The sequence below is a fragment of the Nilaparvata lugens genome, chromosome 4 (genome assembly GCF_014356525.2).
Source record: "Nilaparvata lugens isolate BPH chromosome 4, ASM1435652v1, whole genome shotgun sequence".
Taxonomy (NCBI): Eukaryota; Metazoa; Arthropoda; class Insecta; order Hemiptera; family Delphacidae; genus Nilaparvata; species Nilaparvata lugens.
The window spans coordinates 53,266,999-53,289,034 of NC_052507.1; the positions used below are offsets into that span (position 1 = coordinate 53,266,999).

The 22,036-nt window shown below is 34.5% G+C and overlaps 2 protein-coding genes across 4 annotated transcripts in view; one reads left to right on the top strand and one right to left on the bottom strand.

Moving 5' to 3' along the window:
* Positions 1–22,036, top strand: part of LOC111044386 (double-stranded RNA-specific editase Adar) — a 74,859-nt gene that overhangs the window by 29,851 nt on the left and 22,972 nt on the right. For all 3 annotated transcript variants that reach the window (XM_039425839.1, XM_022329520.2, XM_039425838.1), the window contains 2 exons: positions 2,027–2,236; positions 21,384–21,558. In XM_039425839.1, coding sequence (XP_039281773.1) covers positions 2,027–2,236; positions 21,384–21,558 — 385 coding nt within the window. The remainder of the gene's footprint in view (positions 1–2,026; positions 2,237–21,383; positions 21,559–22,036) is intronic.
* On the bottom strand, positions 8,536–9,851 carry LOC120350851 (ATP-dependent DNA helicase pif1-like). The gene has a single exon (XM_039425841.1). The coding sequence runs from the start codon at positions 9,680–9,682 to the stop codon at positions 8,552–8,554; it is 1,131 nt and encodes a 376-aa protein (XP_039281775.1). The 5' UTR covers positions 9,683–9,851; the 3' UTR covers positions 8,536–8,551.

Here is a 22,036-nt window from a genome sequence, read left to right on the forward strand (position 1 = left end):
AATAAATTAATAAGTGAACAAATAAATAAATTAGTAGATAAATATATAAATAAGTAAATACATATATAAGTAAATGTAGGTGTAAATAATCAAGTAAATAGGGGTATTCACAATGTTGTTTTAGCCAGCTAAAGTGCTTTTTGCCAACTCTGGATTGTGAACGCCCCATCCAAAAGTACGTCTGCTATAAGCCAAGGTATATAAAATACAGGTCATGACACTATTGTTGTGAGCAGCCATTTTATGGGGTCTTTATGGCGGTACATTTGAAATTCCAATCCAATTCAATTTGCTCGTAACAAAATAATTATGCATTTTTAAAATGCTTTAATTATTCATTTATTTATTTTTATTTGTTCTTATTCTTGTAAATCAAGGATTATGATTCAAAAGGCATTGGGACAAGACAGAAATATGCGAGGCCAATTTCAAAAAGAGTTTTAAGTTCCCGTTCAATTGAATCTAAAAATCAACAATTCAGTTCCTAGTTGGAATCTAATTTATTATTATTCTGTCGGAACAATTTATTTTACAATTCAAAGCCCAGCAATATCCCTTGAACAATATTACAAAATAACACATCAGCCCAACATGCTGAAGCAAGGTCTATGAAATTTCATAATTAAAAAATTGAAAACCTGAATTCACATATTATCTGAACTAGCATATTGTTTTTAAAATGCATAATTTTGTTACGAGCAAATTGAATTGGATTGGATTTTCAAATGTACCGCCATAAAGACTCTATAAAATGGCTGCTCACAACAATAGTGTCATGACCTGTATTTTATAGACCTTGCTTTAAGCTAACTGCAATAGCGATCCAAGCGGATAATTTGTGTAACTCAAAGATTATAACCCCACTTTTGCTACCAAATATGACCAAAACAAATATGGCCGCCGTTTTTACAGAGTTAGCTGGAGCTAGCAGACTCAAACCTGCGCTATCTGCCTGCTATCTCGTCTGTTAGTTTTTTCTTATAGCATTGAGTTAACACAGACTTGGAAAATATCAAGAGTTAGCGAATAGCTCGATTTAGAGCTAACTACAACATTGTGAATACCCCTAATGAATATAAAAATAAGTCAAAGATTACACAACTCAACGAACGGAAACTACTAGATTTTGGTCTCCAGCCCTGCAGCTTCCAATGCATTTCGAATCTGCTTAGCAGAAATTGAACACTATTGGTTGTCATGGAATTGTTCACACATTGGAAGACTAGGTCGGTAGAAAAAATTAACCATTTGAAGCAAAACGAACTAATGTTTCTATCATTTGTTCTACCTATTGAAACAATAATAAAATTTTCCGGCCGATCTCTGTTGTGAAACGTTTGAATTGAAAGTTATAATGTTTAATTAAAAGAAACATTTTTGCAAAACCAATGTGACACCCATACCTGTGTGCTATAGTTATTGAGCGTAATTAATAGAAAACACATGTTGATTGTTAGATTAGTTGTCACTTTACATGACATCATGATTTATGTTTGATGCTTCTGCTGGCCAGCTTGGCCTCCTGGAGAAATTTGCTATTTGTGCAAACTATCTAATGAAAATCTGTGCAAACTATCTGGTCAAACTAATTTGCTGTCTATTACATTACAATCGCTATAGTGAGATTTACTGTCCTTCATAAGTAACGTCAATGCTGAATGGATACAACATTCAACCAATGCTGGCAGTTTCATGTGAACCTCACTGTAGCTAAATCTATGTAATTTTGTTAGTTGACTTGTTGATAAGTCAATGCAGTATATAACTTATTTATTAATAAATTCATGTTTATTAGAAATATTTTTATTTTTGTGTCAATAACCTACATAAATTAATGGACATAACCCACATAATATTTGGACGATTTGAAACAAAATTAAGAAATAGAAGAAGTTTTGGGCAATATACTGTTTTTTCTTTTCCGACTATTGTATTGTTTGCTCTATCCAATAAATAAATATTAAACTAATTAGGTTTGTTGACCTAACAATAGGTTATTGATGATAAATGAATTGTGTGTTGACAGTGGACTATACGAAAACAAAGGAGGAGCCGAATGGAGGCGGCGTGAGAGAGCTGAAGCTGTCGACACTGATTGCCGACAAGAGTCCAGTGATGGTGTTGAACGACCTGCGCCCCGGCAAGGTCAAGTACGAGTGCATCAGCTCCGAGGGGGAGGTCTTCGCCAAGTTCACCATGACCGTCACTGTCGAGGATAAGGTCTTCGAGGGCACTGGTCAGTTATTAACTGCACATTCACTAAATCTATGAGATTCACTTTTAATTGTGTGACGTCAGCACAGGTAGGGCTCCAACACCAATCAAAACACTAGCTGATATAGATCAGCTGAAATGGTGTAGGAGCCCTACCTGTGCTGACGTCACACGAATGCACTACGGCTTTGTTTACGGAGGTAGTGATCTCACCCACCATCAAATTACCTTTTTGTATGAGATATTAAGCCGTTCTCGGACTTTTTTCTCTCCTTTCTGCTTTGAATAATATTGATTAATAATGTGAATATCTACGAAACGGTTTGACATATCGATGTGCGGGCTTCGCCTTCCATTTTTTCTTGAAATTCCGTATCGAAATCATGTATCGCAAGACCATCTTCCTATTTGAAAAAATTGGAATCTACTATCAAACTTTGCATAGATGGGGCGGAGCTCCTAAAATTTTTACATGTATGGGACTTGTGGCACTTGATAGAGCCTATTAATGACTATTCTAGGTATGAATTTGATCAAAATCGTTGGAGCCGTTTTCGAGAAAATCGCGAAAATCCCGTTTTTGACAACATTTTCGCCATTTTAGCCGCCATCTTGAATAGAATTTGAAATTGTTCGTGTCTGATCCTTATAGTGTAAGGACCTTAAGTTCCAAATTTCAAGTCATTCCGTTGATTGGGAGATGAGATAATGTACACACACACACACACACACACACCACACACACACACACACACACACACAACACACACACACACACACACACATACACACATATACTCACAGTTTCCAAATTTGGAAATTGGGGTACCTTAATTTTTTTTGGACAGCAATACTTTCCATACATATAGGGCAAGGAAAGTAAAAATAAAGTTGCATTGAATATGGCGGATACAAGATGGCGGAACAGATTTTCAAAGACATAGTAAAGTAGTTTTTCCAATTTGAATAGGATCCCCAATCACACCCTCCGTCAAATTACCTTTGTGTATGAGATATTAAGACGTTCTCGGACTTTTCACCCACTCTGTAGATCAATTGTCTCCTTAAACATTCAATATTGGTGTGGTGACATCATATATCTATTTGCAGTGGGTCTTAAATGATAATTATTGAATTTTGATTAAATTTCACTTTTAAATGATGGTGGTATTCATAAGGAATGGTGAAAGTTTATACATTTCACAAAAGCACGAGTGTTTAGGTTAGGAAAGGTAAGGTCCCTGTAACTCTAAGGTCAGCCATTCACACTACTGCTATGCAACATTCGGTGAGCTTAGTGTCAGCCACTTGGGCTTAGGAAGCGTGAAAATAGTCTTAGCGTTTATTCAGAATTGTGCCTGGTTGTACAAAAGTCTGTAAAATTTTAATCACGATTGATTGCTTCGAGAACAAATCAGAGAAGGCTTTTCCGATTATAACTATTCTCTGATTGGTTCTCGTGGCATTTAATAACGATCAATATTCAACAGGCTTTTGTGCAACCGGGGCTTAGAATTAAGTTGAAACAACTTGTTAAGAAGAATAAAATGAATTCAAATCAATTAGTTTAGAATAATTGTGTTGAATATTATGTTTTTAGAGATAAATAAATATTCGTATGTATTTTTTATCAAAACAGATATGTAATTCCCTGTGAATTTATTGCTTTAAATAGCTTCAATAATTCGTAAATGGTGAGTGGATTTGCTTTATTTTATTTAAACGTGTAATTAACATTTACTGGTATATGATATGATTTAAGTATATCAATCTGATTCAAGTAATATCAAACATTACTGGAAATTTCTTGAATTCCTACTTGCCACAAAACGTGACGCTTCTGTCGTCACTATTGTTTCAATCCAATTGAAAATAGCCTAGGTAGGTAGTGACCGACTCAAGGTTTTTAGTCAGAGCCGCAACTGATTGAATCGAAATTGAATTTGCTATGATAAAACTTTATAGGTTAATATGAATCAGATTTGGGACTAGTTTCATAAAATTTTAAGAGCCCTTTCATACAGGGAAAAGCTAGCCACTCATTAGTCAACAGCACATAGCACATGTATATTGCCCGTTAGTTTTTTCCTATATAATAGGATCATCATATTCTTTGAACTATTAACAATTTTTCTGGACTATTAACTAGTATCAACTACTTGATCTATTTCATGTGATCCACTTTATGCCAATAAATTATTTTGCTTATTAGTTTTAAACTTGTGCGTAAGAGATGGATAAAGCTACAGTCTTAGGTTGGTTCCAAACCATTTCTAGTTGGCTGTATAAGTATGGCAACAAATTGAGGACAATTATAAACACCGTCAATTTTTTTCAATTGGGTACAAGAATTGGACCAGAACTAGGTCAATAGTAAGAATTATCCATAAATCAACCATCTGTCGGATGTGATATTCCCCTAATAATTGCTCTTTGTTTTATCTATGTCAAATTACAACGGATGTGAATTTCACCTCGAATGAAAACAATTGTTTAATGGAGTAATTATTTCAACTGGTTTTGGAGTGTGCAATTTTTGTGTACTTAATTTCCAATTGTTATGAAAAAGCTTGACAGTTACTTTATTATTTTGCTTTCAAATTATTTTTGAAGTGTATGATTTTAATGGGCTATGAATTTGTATCAACGTGGCTTTTGTTTGGAATTCTATCCTATTGTTTTTGCCGGTATTGCTCTGATAGTTTTCCCAAAATCGGGAATGCTATTTTCTTTGTCTAGTGGATTGGGATTGTTAAGATTAATTGGAGAGGGAACCTAGAATTGAATAACAGTCGGTCGGAAGTGTCCGCTATAAAAATGACATAATTACAGCAGTTGTGGTTGTGAAGTTGACCAATTCTGCTGATCAACCAATTTATATCGGTCAAGGAGGAATTTCACTTTTAGATAACAGTCGGATTATGAATTCATATAAACATTATGGTTAAGTAGCATAAAATGAATTCAAATCAATTAGTTTAGAATAATTGTGTTGAATATTATGTTTTTAGAGATAAATAAATATTCGTATGTATTTTTTATCAAAACAGATATGTAATTCCCTGTGAATTTATTGCTTTAAATAGCTTTAATAATTCGTAAATGGTGAGTGGATTTGCTTTATTTTATTTAAACGTGTAATTAACATTTACTGGTATATGATATGATTTAAGTATATCAATCTGATTCAAGTAATATCAAACATTACTGGAAATTTCTTGAATTCCTACTTGCCACAAAACGTGACGCTTCTGTCGTCACTATTGTTTCAATCCAATTGAAAATAGCCTAGGTAGGTAGTGACCGACTCAAGGTTTTTAGTCAGAGCCGCAACTGATTGAATCGAAATTGAATTTGCTATGATAAAACTTTATAGGTTAATATGAATCAGATTTGGGACTAGTTTCATAAAATTTTAAGAGCCCTTTCATACAGGGAAAAGCTAGCCACTCATTAGTCAAACAGCACATAGCACATGTATATTGCCCGTTAGTTTTTTCCTATATAATAGGATCATCATATTCTTTGAACTATTAACAATTTTTCTGGACTATTAACTAGTATCAACTACTTGATCTATTTCATGTGATCCACTTTATGCCAATAAATTATTTTGCTTATTAGTTTTAAACTTGTGCGTAAGAGAGGGATAAAGCTACAGTCTTAGGTTGGTTCCAAACCATTTCTAGTTGGCTGTATAAGTATGGCAACAAATTGAGGACAATTATAAACACCGTCAATTTTTTTCAATTGGGTACAAGAATTGGACCAGAACTAGGTCAATAGTAAGAATTATCCATAAATCAACCATCTGTCGGATGTGATATTCCCCTAATAATTGCTCTTTGTTTTATCTATGTCAAATTACAACGGATGTGAATTTCACCTCGAATGAAAACAATTGTTTAATGGAGTAATTATTTCAACTGGTTTTGGAGTGTGCAATTTTTGCGTACTTAATTTCCAATTGTTATGAAAAAGCTTGACAGGTACTTTATTATTTTGCTTTCAAATTATTTTTGAAGTGTATGATTTTAATGGGCTATGAATTTGTATCAACGTGGCTTTTGTTTGGAATTCTATCCTATTGTTTTTGCCGGTATTGCTCTGATAGTTTTCCCAAAATCGGGAATGCTATTTTCTTTGTCTAGTGGATTGGGATTGTTAAGATTAATTGGAGAGGGAACCTAGAATTGAATAACAGTCGGTCGGAAGTGTCCGCTATAAAAATGAGATAATTACAGCAGTTGTGGTTGTGAAGTTGACCAATTCTGCTGATCAACCAATTTATATCGGTCAAGGAGGAATTTCACTTTTAGATAACAGTCGGATTATGAATTCATATAAACATTATGGTTAAGTAGCAGGTAATGGCAATCAAATGTCAAATTTATGAATTTATGTTGTAATTATTTGACTTTATGGAATAAAGGGTACACAGGATTCACTATCCAATAATGGGTGAAGAATTGTTCAAAAAGATCGGAATGCAATTTAATTTAAACTTAAATTTTTCAACTTTACTGTAAAAAAAGAAAATATTAAAAATTTTGAATTATAGCCTTGATAAAAGCAATAATCATTCTCAATTTAGAATGTTTGCCTACTATTTTGCCTAATATAAAATTAAAAACCAAAAAGAAATCAACCACGGAATGAAATTATCCTTTTTCAAAGTTAAAGTGATTAAAATTAATTTATTTCCCATCAAAATTATATACAAATTAATAAAATAAATATTCTCAATCTCAATATGGCACTACCGGCAAAGAACATCTCGTTCGCCGGCAGTGAGCTCCAACAATCAGATATGATAAGCATGTCAATAGATTAAGAAAAATACAGCTTATTGTAAACTTTTTGTGTAGTTGAGAAGTTGATATTGTGGTAATTATTCATATTAAATAAAAATACTAAGAAATTGCATAAACCACAGATTTTATAAAAAATTAAACCGGTCTTATTGTAAACAACTAAAATAAATAAAATTAATAGAAAACTAGGACATATCCCAATCTTTACAAACGATGTAACCAATTAAAAAGCAATAAAAAGTTGAAAAAGACAGAACAACGAAGCTATAACAAATGGTTTTCAAGATTTATAACACAAGATTGAAACACTGCATAATGGAAATAGATAATTTGAAGTAAGCATTTATCTTAATCCAATCCAGTATAAGATTTATTATGGATTTTGTAATTCTATTAATGAATTTAGTTGGAACTTAAACAAGTAACACGGATATTCAAACTGACTTAATAATATTCATAATATCTAGTTTGTAATAAGGTCTTCACTATAATTTATTCTATTTTCAATTATCCAAATTTTTGTTTTTGCTTTAAATATATTAACCAGTACCATTTCCTTGATGTCCATTGGCAGCCTGTTGTAAATCTTCGGTCCTAAGTATGTGACTGTTCTCTGGGCGGCAGTTGTTGTCATCCTGGGGACTGCTAGATCAATATTCCTTCTTCGCGTGCTGTGGGTGTGGTCCATGTTGAGAAAGAACTGCGGGTTTTTCCTGATGAATGTGAGTAATTTGTGAATGTAAATTTGTCGGATGCTCAGTAGTTGGAGCTCTTCATTTAGAGAATCTGAAGGGTAGAGTGGATGTTTCTGTCCCATTATTCTGAGGATGAGTTTCTGGACTTTAAAAACAGGATTGATATGGCAGAAATACGTAGCTCCCCATGCCAGGATTCCATATCTTGCTATTGACTCTACCAATGCGTGATATACAATTTTTAACGTATCCAGTGTGAGTATCTGTCGGAGTTGAATGAAACTGTAAACCAGTTTCCTGAGTTTTGTTGTTTGCTGTATGATGTGTTTGTCCCACCAAAGTAAGTCGTCTATTATAACTCCTAAATATTTTATATTATCTGTTCGTTCTACTGATGGACAATTGCAGTCTATGCGATTTATTTTGCAGTGATGTAACTTGATTGTATTTCGTACAGGTTTTTTGGAGTCCGTCAGTGAAAATGCTAGAAATTTAGTTTTTGATGAATTGAGAGTCAGGATATTACTGTGGAGCCAAAGTGTAATTTTTTCCATGCCTAATTCAGCGGTTATGAAAGTCTCGTTCCAGTTGTTGCCTTGAAATATCACAGCTGTGTCGTCGGCAAAGACAATAATCTTGCCACCAATGTCGAGTGAGCACAACTCATTGGCAAAGATGAGGTACAGTATCGGACCAAGAACTGTTCCTTGTGGCACGCCGAATTTTACAGGAAGGCCTTCTTCTGCACTCAGATTTTTCCCTATTCTCACTCTCTGTTTGCGAATGGTTGAGAAATGAGAAAAAACAAAGAATACATTTCATATAAGTTTAATTTTGCAATACTTGTTTATATACAATATTTTTTGTTTTTCCACTGTCTGCGTAAATATAAAGACTATCTGGTTTGCCGACTCGGGAACACGCAACATACAGTTGTCCATGTGAAAAGCAATCCACATCTAAATCTAGACCACACAATTCTAAAGATTGACCTTGAGCTTTGTTGATTGTGATTGCAAATGCCAATCGAATTGGGAATTGCAATCTTTTAAATTGAAATGGTGTATCGGTCGGGATCGTGGGTATTCGAGGAATGAGGACATCTTCACCTTTGAAAGGCCCTGTTAAAATCGTTGCTTCCACTACATTATTCATTAATCTCTTAACTGCAAGTCGCGTGCCGTTGCAGAGTTTTGGCTGATTAATATTCCGCAAGAGGATAATTGGCACACCTACTTTCAATTTCAATATGTGTGGTGGTATCCCTGGCAGATCAAGTGAGTTTAGAAATTCTGTTGGATAATTAACTACTTCATCAGCTTCCACAACAGTGTCTATCGACTTATATGTAGTTTCATCACTTTGAATACTGGATTGTATAACATTATTAAGTTGATAGACATATTTATTCTTTGCGGCAAGGATAGCTCGTTCACTGAGCCAATCATGATTTCTATGATTTATCTGAATGTCAGGAAATACTTTTTCGATCAGTTCTTCTTTTGATGTAACTAAATTACAAAAATTATCGGGAAGTGATATTTGTCTAGACGTCTCATCGACTGGCAGCTGACCGTTTCCAATTTCCAGTAACTGTCGTGAGAATACCTCAGCTGATGGATCATTCTGCAACTGGACACGCATATTCGTAGTCAACTCCAATGTATGTACGTGCCGCCATAGTGTTGAATATTTCAGGCAAGCATTAATTTCGTCTGCTGGTGTCGATCGAGAAATTACAGGCAATGTTTGCCTAAAATCTCCTGCGAGCAATATCAATGCATTCCCGAATGGTTGAACGTTTCCACGCAAGTCTCGTAATGATCGATCAAGAGCTTCGAGCGATTTTTTATGTGCCATTGTGCATTCATCCCAAACAATAAGTTTACATTTTTGTAATACTTTTCCCATACCGGATGCTTTAGAAATATTGCACGTAGGAGTCTCAATGATTTGCATGTTTAATGGCAACTTTAGAGCTGAATGCGCAGTTCTTCCACCTGGTAACAATGTTGCAGCTATTCCAGACGAAGCAAGAGCTAAGGCTATATCACTTTTTGATCGAACCGTTGCTAGAATCAATCTAATGAGGAATGTTTTCCCAGTTCCTCCTGGCGCATCCAAGAAGAAGGTCTCCCCAACTCCGTCATTTATCATTTGCATTATGCGATCATAAATGCCTTTCTGTTCCCACGTTAATTTGGGAATGTTCGATTGGACATATGCCTGAAGATCATTAATGTTGTAACTCTGTTCACGGCGTAAATCTACATCAAATGCAGCAGTCGCAGTTCGGGTTGGTGCTGGCATTCCTAATTGACTAAGAACTTTATTTGCAATAGCTAAGCACTTGTCCTCAATATTTATCAATGCTTCGTTGTAAATGGCTTCTGTAAATTCTAAGGTCATATTGGCATTTTCAAGGCGTACTCTATGCAAAATATCTTCAGCCATATGCGAACGATATCTTTCCCATAACTCTGTGGGAGATGAAGGAAAGCAAGCGGTCAATATAATCGCAAATAATGCGCGAATTTGGTTTGGATGTGCAGTGTTGCACGCGTCATTGATGCATATGTTCCACTGTTGGTCATTTTCTAATAAATTCAGAGCTTGACACGTAGCGCGAAAAGTGGCATGTGTGACGCCGTCAACTATTTTTAATTGCTGGAAAGATGTAGGACCAGGCACATTTACCAATAGCATGCGAAGGTAAAAACATTCATCTTGATTGGGATGCACTGTATAAAGTCTACCAATTGTATTTTCTTTGAAAATGCCAGGGTGACCATTGACTGGCTCCCCTCGTTTGCGCCGTACAAATACTTTTCTAGTTACATTCCACGTGTAGTAAGAGGGAACTTCTGAATACATTAGTGTTCTGGCAAAAGCGTCTTCCTGGCATAAGGTGAAAAAAGCAGTCAGAGTTGTACCAGGTGGATTAAGGGCTCTTTCTTGCACATTTGCATCTGTGAAATAAACACGCTGTCCATTTTCTAAATGTACTGCCAAGTGAACCACAGCTGGATTGCGTTCATGCATGGGAAATGAAAAAATTCGCCATGCAGCCTCATTGCTGCTTATGTATCTTCCAGCCTGGTATTGAGCAATTTCATCAATATCTCGTACTGCATTATTGTCACAATTATCAGATTGCACACTAAAAACTGCCATATCGCTGCCTTTATTTACATATTTACAGATATATTCAATCGATTTCACAGAATTGCAATATTCTACGTTTATGTAGGCTTGGTATGTTTTTGACAGTAAAGGAGAATATGGAACCACCCAACGGTTGTCTACATCAATATCACCATTTCGCATGTGTATAGTTGCCGAATTTCCACCATCTTCAGTTGGTACCACTTGGAAAGTTACCGAGTGAGAGCGCTTATCAAAAACTGTTTTTGTCTTTAAAACGCTCTATCTCCGGAACCACTGGTCGGAAAATTTTCGTTGTCCACCCGTTTTGTAGGGAATTTAATTGTCTTTATTTCTGATATAGTGAGATTTTTCATTAAATTGAGTATAAATATATAAAATTTATTTTATTCGATAAAAAATATAATATATTTTTTGGTGGTATTAATTTTTTGGTAGGCCTATAAATCTCAAAAAGGTTATTCACAGATGCAAATGTGCAAGAAAGAGCCCTTAATCCACCTGGTACAACTCTGACTGCTTTTTTCACCTTATGCCAGGAAGACGCTTTTGCCAGAACACTAATGTATTCAGAAGTTCCCTCTTACTACACGTGGAATGTAACTAGAAAAGTATTTGTACGGCGCAAACGAGGGGAGCCAGTCAATGGTCACCCTGGCATTTTCAAAGAAAATACAATTGGTAGACTTTATACAAGGTACTGGTGAAATAACTGACGGAATTTTAGAATATGATTGTCCTCGTTCATCCGAATCATTAAGCGGTATGCGTAAAAGTTCATTGAGCTGCACTTTTTATTGATTTCTGCACCATTTACTGGATTTATCATTTTCACATTGAAATGATATCCATCAGCACCATCCCAAAAGATCAATGGATATTGTAAAGCATCGTAACAACGGTGAGTTTCTGCTACATTTATTAATTGATTATTTCTTCGATGGAGAACAATATCTCTAGGTTGGAACTGATCACCAACTATGACAATTGCTACTTCGTCTATAGTTGGAGCATTATATCTCCGGACATGTTCTCCAGCAGGAGTTTTGTCTGCGTGAATAACAATTTTGTGGGTATCTGATGGCATCATATCAATTGCTGTTTTGAACAAACGCACCAAACTGTTCCTTTCGTGAAGAAGCTCCTGCAGCTGCAAAATAATGGATCTTCTTAGCGAGTTATGTATTCCACAACGTGCATCTACTTCATGTCTATCATCACCAATGAAGTACATTTGTAGAAATTTATGGTCACTATCTGAGAATGGGAGCAGGGAGCCAGCTTTGTGATATATTTGCCCTTTGATTTTAAAAGTTGGCATGAATTGAGCAGTCACGATTTCCGCACCAAATGATGTCATTTGGAAGCAAGAGTTATATTTCCTGATGTTCAATAAGAAATGCTTTGATTCAGCGGTAGATCCAGTAAGTAAAGTTTTCAATGGCTCTGGTGGTGCATCAAGTTGAGGCAATTTGATTTTTCCGCCAGCACAACACATCCCTTTCGTTTCATTATTAAACTTTAGAGCCTGGCAGTAGCTACATACATGACTCATCTGACCAATGACAACATGCTGACTTGAACTATAATCAATAGCTGGATTGTACCGGAACGCAAGACGATTGTATTCCAGATGCAGATCAGCTGTTCTTTCTGTTCGTGTTTCAGCTATCCTCACCCTTTCGCGTTCATTGCGTTCAAAACGAACCAAATCTGTTGCTGCAGAACGCGACTGACGTGCTCGCAATCGTGCATCCTCAAGCCTGGCTGCTCGTCTTTCTGCTGGGTCCACGTTACGTGTCTGGATGGTGTTTAGCCTGTTCCTCTCTCGTAAAGATGTTTGCTCTTCCTCAGTGATATTCGAACGCCATCTCCTTAATCCTTCTGCATTGTGAGTGCGACGGCCCAAATTTGACTTTCTGCGAGGCATTATTTTGGTTTTTACTGAAAGAGAAGAAAGGAAAATATGTGTGTGTATTACTTTACACACGTAAGAAGTTTTGTTATTGTTTAATTAGTAAACTAATATTTCACGTATTTATTTTGTATATATATTACGTATTTAATATTAAATAAATAATAATTACAAAAAAATAAATCGCGGTTGTCAGCGATTCAGTTATTCAAATATAACTTATAATAGGTATTTAGAAATAATTGCATAGTTATGAGGGAAACAATCGATATATTCTCAATATTGAATAACCTTTTTGAGATTTATAGGCCTACCAAAAAATTAATACCACCAAAAAATATATTATATTTTTTATCGAATAAAATAAATTTTATATATTTATACTCAATTTAATGAAAAATCTCACTATATCAGAAATAAAGACAATTAAATTCCCTACAAAACGGGTGGTCAACGAAAATTTTCCGACCAGTGGTTCCGGAGATAGAGCGTTTTAAAGACAAAAACAGTTTTTGATAAGCGCTCTCACTCGGTAACTTTCCAAGTGGTACCGACGCGAGGATCTTTGATGCTGAGCCTCTGATGCAACGGGAATGAAACTGACCGGCTGAGCATTAAACGCTGGTCACGTTGAGTGATCATCTCGCATTGCGTATTGAAACTACTGTACATAAATCCTTTCCAACAATCAACTTATATCAATTATTTAATAGACTAATATATTATTATAATCTATCCCTTCATTTTGTTTATATGATCAAATAACCAGCTGACTACTAAAATATTAGCCTACTTTGTATTTTAGCATGCAACACAGCCCAGATCGTATTATCAACAACACCGTTGTCAAATGCCGGTATGTTAGTAGAAAAGAGATAAGAATTTTTTTTTATTTCTCGTTGTTTTATGATAGAAGGAAACATAGCATGAATATGAAATAGAAATAAGATATTGAAACTATAAGATAAGCCGATCAGCTTATATGAACTAAGGTTTGGAGGATTATGAAACATTGACAATTGAGAAATTATGAATACACAAATGCAAGAATAAAAGCCTCAATAATTATTATTCATTACAAGATTGATTTACATCGATAAGATTATACTCACACTATCGACTGAATCGCCAATTGATTGTAGCACGGTACCGGTATCGATCCATTCACTGATTGAAATTACTACAATATTAACACAAGTAACACGATTATTTGCACTGAAACACGAATTTATTATCGAAAAAAAAGCATCGGTATGCTTTCTTTGTTCTGAATTGCGAAAGTAATTGAAATCCAATAATTGTACCGGAAAACATACGGTAATCAAGAGTGTAGTTTACCGGTACTCTATATCTCACGAACCTGTTGAAGCTGCGTTTTGAAACATGCGCGCTATCTAGCGGTCAGATTTTGCACTTTGATTGCAGCAGCGCTCAGCTCAAATCTGGCCAAAAATGGCCAAAGTTTCACCCCCTCCCCCCGGGCCACCCTGCGAGCCCGGTCAATTTTTTTTTTTTTAATCGACTTATTTTCGCGAGCTGACCCCGAATGTGAAGTCAAAAATCGGAAAAATCCATAAACAAAAAAGTTAAAAATTTTCGGGCGAGCGTAGCGCCCCTGAAAATTGTAAAAAGTAGAAAAAAACCATCCTTGATGCGGATTTTATATCATGTTAAAATTGTTGTTTGGAATCAATGAAATAGACTAAATAATCATATGTGTGGTTGGCAAGGCACAGGTGACTCTGAACTGTACTCTGTCTCTGTGAAGTGTGTGTAACATGCCTTAAGTAAAACGTTTGAGTTCAATGTATTGGTTTGACTTTAAAGTAAAAATAAAATCAGTAATAATGTTCAAATAATCGTAATAATTTATTTCTTCACCGATATAACCTTCAACAGGTTATGGGCCCAGGCTGGATCTTTCGTGTGCAAGTAAAAAAATTATTTAACCTAAATACTCTCGTGCAAGACAACAATGGAAGTTCGGAGATTCAACTCTAAAATAGTAATACCGGTGAAGTGATTGAACTCTAGTAAAAACATTAAAAGTAAAAGTAAAATACCCAAAAGTAAAATCAGGTAAGGCAATCGAATTCAAAGTAAAAATGGCTGGTTCCAGTGATTCGGACTTGGGTATGGTTGGAAAGCTATCCAACGATGAAGACTTTCAAATGTGGAAATTTAAAATTAAAATTTTGTTCGACTCTCAAGGACTTAGTGATATTGTTAATGGAAAAGAATTAAAACCAAACGACCCTAGTAAAGAAAAAGAACTTTCTATTTTCAATTTGAAGGACGCTAAAGCCAAGAAAATAATAATAACTACAATTGACTCAAAACCTTTGAATCACATTTTGAACTGTGAAACTTCATGTGAAATGTTTAAAAAACTGTGTCAAATCTACGAACGTGATGAAAAACAACAGAAATTTTCTCTAATGCAGGACTTTTTCAATTTTACACTAGAGGCTAATGAAGACATTGCTAGTTTCATCAGCCGTCTGGAAAATTTGACCCATAAATTGAAATCTGTTGGACACGAAATCGATGACGAGATGGTTATTGGCAAAATATTCAGCTCCCTGCCCAGGAAATACACCCACTTTCAAACTTCGTGGGAAGCAACCGCAATTTGTGACAGAAATCTCACAAACCTAACCTCCCGGTTGGTGAATGAAGAACGCAGACTATCTACTGATAAAGGTGATTCTGTGCAACCAGTGGTATTCAAAACATCGGAAATCCAGTGCTACAGATGCAAAAATTATGGACATATTTCCCGTGAATGCAGAAATAAAATGAAACAGAAAAGTGGTCTATTCTGTAGTATTTGCAAGAAGAATAATCATGAAGACAAAGACTGTTACTTTCGTAAAAAACAGAATGATAAGAAGAAGAACCAAGTATCCTTTTTAACTACTAATTCTAATGTAAAATACTATGACACTTTCGTAATTGACTCAGGGTCTACTTCACATATGGTAAAATCTAAATCACTATTTGATAGTTCCATTCCAATTAGTTGTAAAGTAGGAGTAGCCAAGGAAAATGAATCAATGTTTGCTCTTGAGGTAGGAAACATCAAATCAGACAAATGCAACTTAAATAATGTTTTATATGTTCCAGAACTTTCTAAAAATTTGTTATCTGTAAGTGCTATCACTGAGAACGATGGTAAGGTCTTATTTAGTGGAAATAGGGTTGAGGTGTTGAAAGACAATGAAGTCATTATGGAAGGCATAAAAAATTCGAATGGTTTGTTTGAAGTTGACTTGAAAATGCATAATTCAAATTCAGTCCATCATGTAATGACTAGCACTATTTCACCCAAGTCTAATGAGTCTAATGAAGTAGAATTATGGCATAGGAAGCTAGGCCACCTTGGTGTAGATAACATGAAAAAGCTCATAAATCTTAGTGAGGGAATGAATATTAAAACTAAAATTGATGACTTTTCCAAAAACCCATGTGAAATATGCTTGTCTGCTCGCCAAACAAGGCAACCTTTTAAAACAGTCAGGGAAAGGGCAACAAGACCCCTTGAAATAGTACATACTGATGTTTGTGGGCCTATTACCCCGGTAAGTTGGGACAATAAAAGATACATGGTTACTTTTCTAGATGATTTCACACATTTTGTCATGGTATTTCTTATTCAAAATAAAAGTGAGGTATTTGATATAATGAAACAATTTGTAGCTGAAGTAGAGGCAAAATGGCATTCTAAAATTTCAAAATTTCGGTGTGATAATGGTGGGGAATATTCTAGTAATAAAATCAAGGATTGGTGTCAAAATAGAGGGATTTTCATGGATTTCACCATTCCATACACTCCAGAATTAAATGGAAAGGCAGAAAGAATCAATAGGACATTGCTAGAAAAGGTTAGGGCACTTTTGTTTGATTCAGGATTGAAAAAGGAAATGTGGGGTGAGGCTGTAAGGACAGCAGCTTATATTGTTAATAGAAGCCCAACATGTACTCTTGATTGTACTCCAGCTGAAAAGTGGTACGGTAAAAAACCAGATCTATCAAGACTACAGATTTTTGGAAGTATAGCATACAGTCATGTTGCAGGTAATCTTAAGAAACTTGACAGTAGAACCAAGAAGCTAACGTTTGTAGGATATTTGCAAAATGGTTATCGGTTGTGGGATGCTGATAAGAGGAAAATAATTGTTTCTAGGGATGTAATTTTTTCAAATGTTGAGCAATCTAACCAAGGTGAAAAGTATTCTGACCCCAAAGTATTCAAGATAAATCAAGGCTTTGACATTGAGGGAATCGCAAAAGGTAATGATCCAAACAATGTATTTGAAGAAATTGAAAATGATGGAGTACAAGAAACTGAAATAAATGAAGTTGAAGAAATTGAAAATAATGAAGTAGAAGAAACTGATACAAGTGAAGCTGAGGGTATTGAGATTGAAACAAATGATATTGAAGATGGAATCAATGAAGTAGAAGTAAATGAAGAAAGTGGAGAAGAAATGATGGATGAAAGTAATGAAATAAGAGGGAGAGAGAAAAGAGTGATTAAAAAACCAGTGTGGTTGAAAGACTATGAAACCAGTTATCTTAGTCTACAAGTAGATGAGCCTCTTACATTTTCTGAAGCTATGAAATCAAACAATTCTGTAAAGTGGTTGGAGGCAGTAAAAACTGAACTAAATGCTTTGAAAGAGAATAATACTTGGACAGAGGTAGATACTGTACCAGAAAACAAAGAAATTATTGATAGCAAATGGGTATTTAAAATTAAAAATGATGAGAAGGGTAACATTCAGTACAAGGCTAGATTAGTTGCTAGGGGGTTTCAACAAAAGGATAGCATAGATTTAAATGACATTTATGCCCCTGTGGCCAAATTGCCAACTTTTCGGATTTTCATGAGTGTTGCAAATAAATTAGGGTTTCCTGTATATCAGATGGATGTAAAAAATGCTTTCCTTAATGGTGATATCAAAGAAGACGTTTATATGTCATTACCAGAGGGAGTAGAAGGATTTAGGAATAAGGTTTGTAAACTTAAGAAGTCAATTTATGGTCTGAAGAAATCTCCAAAAGATTGGAATTCTAAATTTGATTCTGTAATGAAAATGAACAATTTTACTAGGTCTAAAAATGATTATTGCTTGTATTCTAAAATTGTGGAGGGTAAAAAGGTATTTCTATTATTGTATGTAGATGACATACTTATTTTTGGTTCAGATGAGAATGATGTTTCAAGATTGAAATCAGTCTTACAAGAAAATTTCAAGATGAAAGACTTGGGCTTAGTTTCTAATTTCTTGGGAATTAATGTCAAACAAGATATTGAGAAGGGGGTAACTGTTATTAGTCAGAAGGAGTATCTCAAACATGTATTGGAAAAGTTCAACATGCAGGATTGTAAGCCAATGGACACTCCCATGGATAAAAATTTCAACTTTGAATTATTGACTAGAGATAAGTCAGAGTCTGTAGAAATAGAAAAGAAATGTCGTAGACTAATTGGTTGTCTTATGTATGCTGTTGTAGGATCTAGACCTGATTTGTGTTGTACTGTATCTTTCTTGAGTCGATTCCAAAGTTGTGCCAGTGAAATGTTGTATAAAAATTTAAAACGTGTATTGAGATATGTAAAATGTACTTTAGATTTAGAGCTAGTATATAAGAGAGAATTGAATGATGATATGATTGTAGGCTATGTAGATGCAAACTGGGGTGGTGATTTAGAGAGAAGATCAACCTCAGGTTATTGCTTCAAGGTTTTTGGTAATACTATTTCTTGGTGTACCAAGAAGCAACAGAGTGTTTCATTATCTAGCACAGAAGCTGAGTATGTTGCTTTGAGCCAAGCTGCAAGCGAGGCTTGTTGGATAAAAGGAATTTTAATTGATTTTTGTGTTGTTGAAAATAAGAAAACTTGTATTTTGTTGTTTGAAGACAATCAGTCTGCTATCAAAATAGCTCATAATCCTGAGCATCATAAAAAAATGAAACATGTAGATATAAGGTATCATTTTGTAAGAGAGAAAATTTCTGAAGGTGTTATTCAAGTTGAGTATTTAAAATCCTCAGATCAGATTGCTGACATTTTCACAAAACCCTTGGGAAAGGAACTTTTTGTCAAGTTTAGAAATAATATTTTTTAATAATTAAGATGTTTTTTTTGAACTATGTTAATTTTTCTTATAACTTACTCTGTTTTTTTTTTTTTTGATTGATAAATTTTTTTTTTGGTTATTTCATTGAGGGGGCGTGTTGTTTGGAATCAATGAAATAGACTAAATAATCATATGTGTGGTTGGCAAGGCACAGGTGACTCTGAACTGTACTCTGTCTCTGTGAAGTGTGTGTAACATGCCTTAAGTAAAACGTTTGAGTTCAATGTATTGGTTTGACTTTAAAGTAAAAATAAAATCAGTAATAATGTTCAAATAATCGTAATAATTTTGGAGTTTTTGCATTACACACAAACCAACATAACATTTTTATATATATATAGATAATCCTTTTAACACATGTTTGCCTCACTGTAAGCACATGAAATTCTTGAAAAAGAAGTCTACTAGAATACAATAAATTTGGGCCTGCATAATGCAGCTCTGATAAGTTGTTTCTGTAATGTGAATATTGATTCATATTTATGGATATCAATAGCAGTTCCCCATATCTCAATTCCATATTAAAAAAGTGAGTGTGTAAATGCATAATAAATCTTCTCCATTATTACCAGATCAGCTATTTTATTTAGTTTATAAAACTTATAAATTAGATATTTTCTAATACATATATACTCCATATGAGTATCACATTTTATATGATCATCAATCATTATACACAAATATTCACATTTAATCTTAGATTAATTAGTTACACTTGGGCGAGTTTCACCAAATTCACGTTAACTCTTCGCTTAGTAATCGTCAATTAACACTAACTGATGACTTTAACGAAAGATTAAGAAATTTGATTTCACCAACGAAAACTAATGTTACGTTACGAAACGACAGATTAGAGAGGATCAGGATGGCAGTGCGCCGCCATGACACTTGTTTCACATTGTTAGCATGTAAAACCTAACTTAGAAAATCCAACTAGATTCCGAAACCACAAGTGTTGTTTACCAAAATGAGTGGAGATTAGCCTACAAATTTTAGTAATTAATGATAATTATAGTGCAGTTTTTTTTAGTTGTATGATTTTTTAAATTTAATTTGGGCTGTAGTGTTTTAATAATTGTTCTATAGATTGTTTTGGTTTTTGTAAATAAGTAAAATTTCAAATTTTACAGGATGTCTTCTAGCCATTTTGTCAATGTTGTGTTGCCTAAAGCTATCAAAAGAAGAAGGGACCCAACATTTACGAACAGTGAAAGAACGCATCTTGTCAATGTTATTAAAAATAATTCGATTTTGTCCAAATTATTAAAATCATCACCATCTAGGTCGGCGAACAACATAATCATCATCACTGTCACTCTCAAATGCTAATTCGTTGCTCTTCTTCTAGAATTATTTGGCTTTTCCATATTTAAACAACAAAGTAATCTAAAAAAAAAAATAATCGTAAAAACCATGAATAAATGATTAAAAATAACCTCAACCAAACTACTATCAACATGATAGTAAACAGAACGCCGCCATTTTTTCTCAACGACAGATTACAGATGTTAACTGACCAGATTTGGCCAGTTAACTTTATAACTGCTCATTAGCTCTGACGGCGTGTGGTGAAATCCCATTTTGTCAGTTAAGGGCTAATTAGAGTTTACGCTTCCTCTAACAACACGTTTAGTTCCTGGTGAAACCCGGCTCTCTTATTCATTAATATTTTAATGCATACATGTTTCCATGCTCATTAATTTATTTAAAGGTAGGCTACTCATTCGTACGTCTAAAACAATAAATTAATATTCAAATTTAATTTTCCATTAAAGAAAATAAAAAGGGTACTAGTAATATTAATAAAATTGTAATAATATAATATAATAAAATTGATTTAGTTTAATTGAAAATATTAATGCTATTATTAATTAATGATTTGATACGATTCTGAATAAGTTGCTTATTGAAATTCTGATTCATAGAACAATATCACAATTAACTACAAACAACAGTTTCTTGTTTCTTAAGCGGGTCATTTATTGTCCGATTCCTTATCCAACATGAGGTCCAACATTCTATGATAGATTTGACGTCGGACCGTGAATGGGGTCGGACCGTGATGTTGGGTCTGAAGCCGGACGAGTTGGATAAACTGGAGGTTCAACAAATCCGTCATCACAAGGTCAGCTTCCTAGTCAGAGTCAAGTGGAATATTAGTGAGGATGTTGCATTCACGGAGCGTGAGTGCTGAAATATCCGATTAGTGGTCTAACACTGTTTGACTAGCAGTCGGATTGTGAATTGCCAGCTTTAACGGCTATTGAATTCAACCACTGTTAAATGACTTCATCTAAATCTAAGGGAAACAATGCAGCGGAACCTTTGAGAATGCAATGACATCATTTAACCACGCTTAAATTAAATAGATGCACTTGAGTTCTTCTCACTGTAGACAAACTAATTAATAAATGTTTGATTTTTGTTTTAGGTCCAAGCAAGAAGGTGGCAAAGGCGGCAGCCGCCAGATCTGCACTGTCAGCGCTTTTTGACGTGAATCTGAGTTCGGCGTACACAACGCCCTCCATCTACCAGTACCCCACCCGCCTCGCCCCCTCTGTGCCCTGTCAGATAGTCCCATCGCACAAGGTCGACTCCATTGCCAGGTAACTCTCCATTGCACATTCATTGGTTGAACTAATATCGGTGGTTTTATGTTTGTTTTCAGGGTAAATATATTTTATTTTGTTTATGGAATTGTGGAAAAGTAGAATCACTATAGTGAGATTCAGGTTTTAAAATCGATTAAAAATGATTATAACCTATTCTTTACAACTGTGCACCGTTTCCAAATTGTTTGTGGACCAAGTAGAAATCTAATTGACTAAGTTTTAAAAAAAATATTAATCTCGATGAAAATTTATTATCAAATCATGAAAAAATGATGAAAAAGACAATCAGAAATAGTCAACCACTTTTTATGACAATTTCTATTTGTGTTCTTCATTATGAAAAAATACCACATCACGCACAACACAACTGTAACATGGAAAAACTTTTTTCACCAATAAAATATATATGGAATAGAACAACAATTACTATTACTTGAATCACAGCTATCTACTAAAGCGAAAAGTAAAAGTG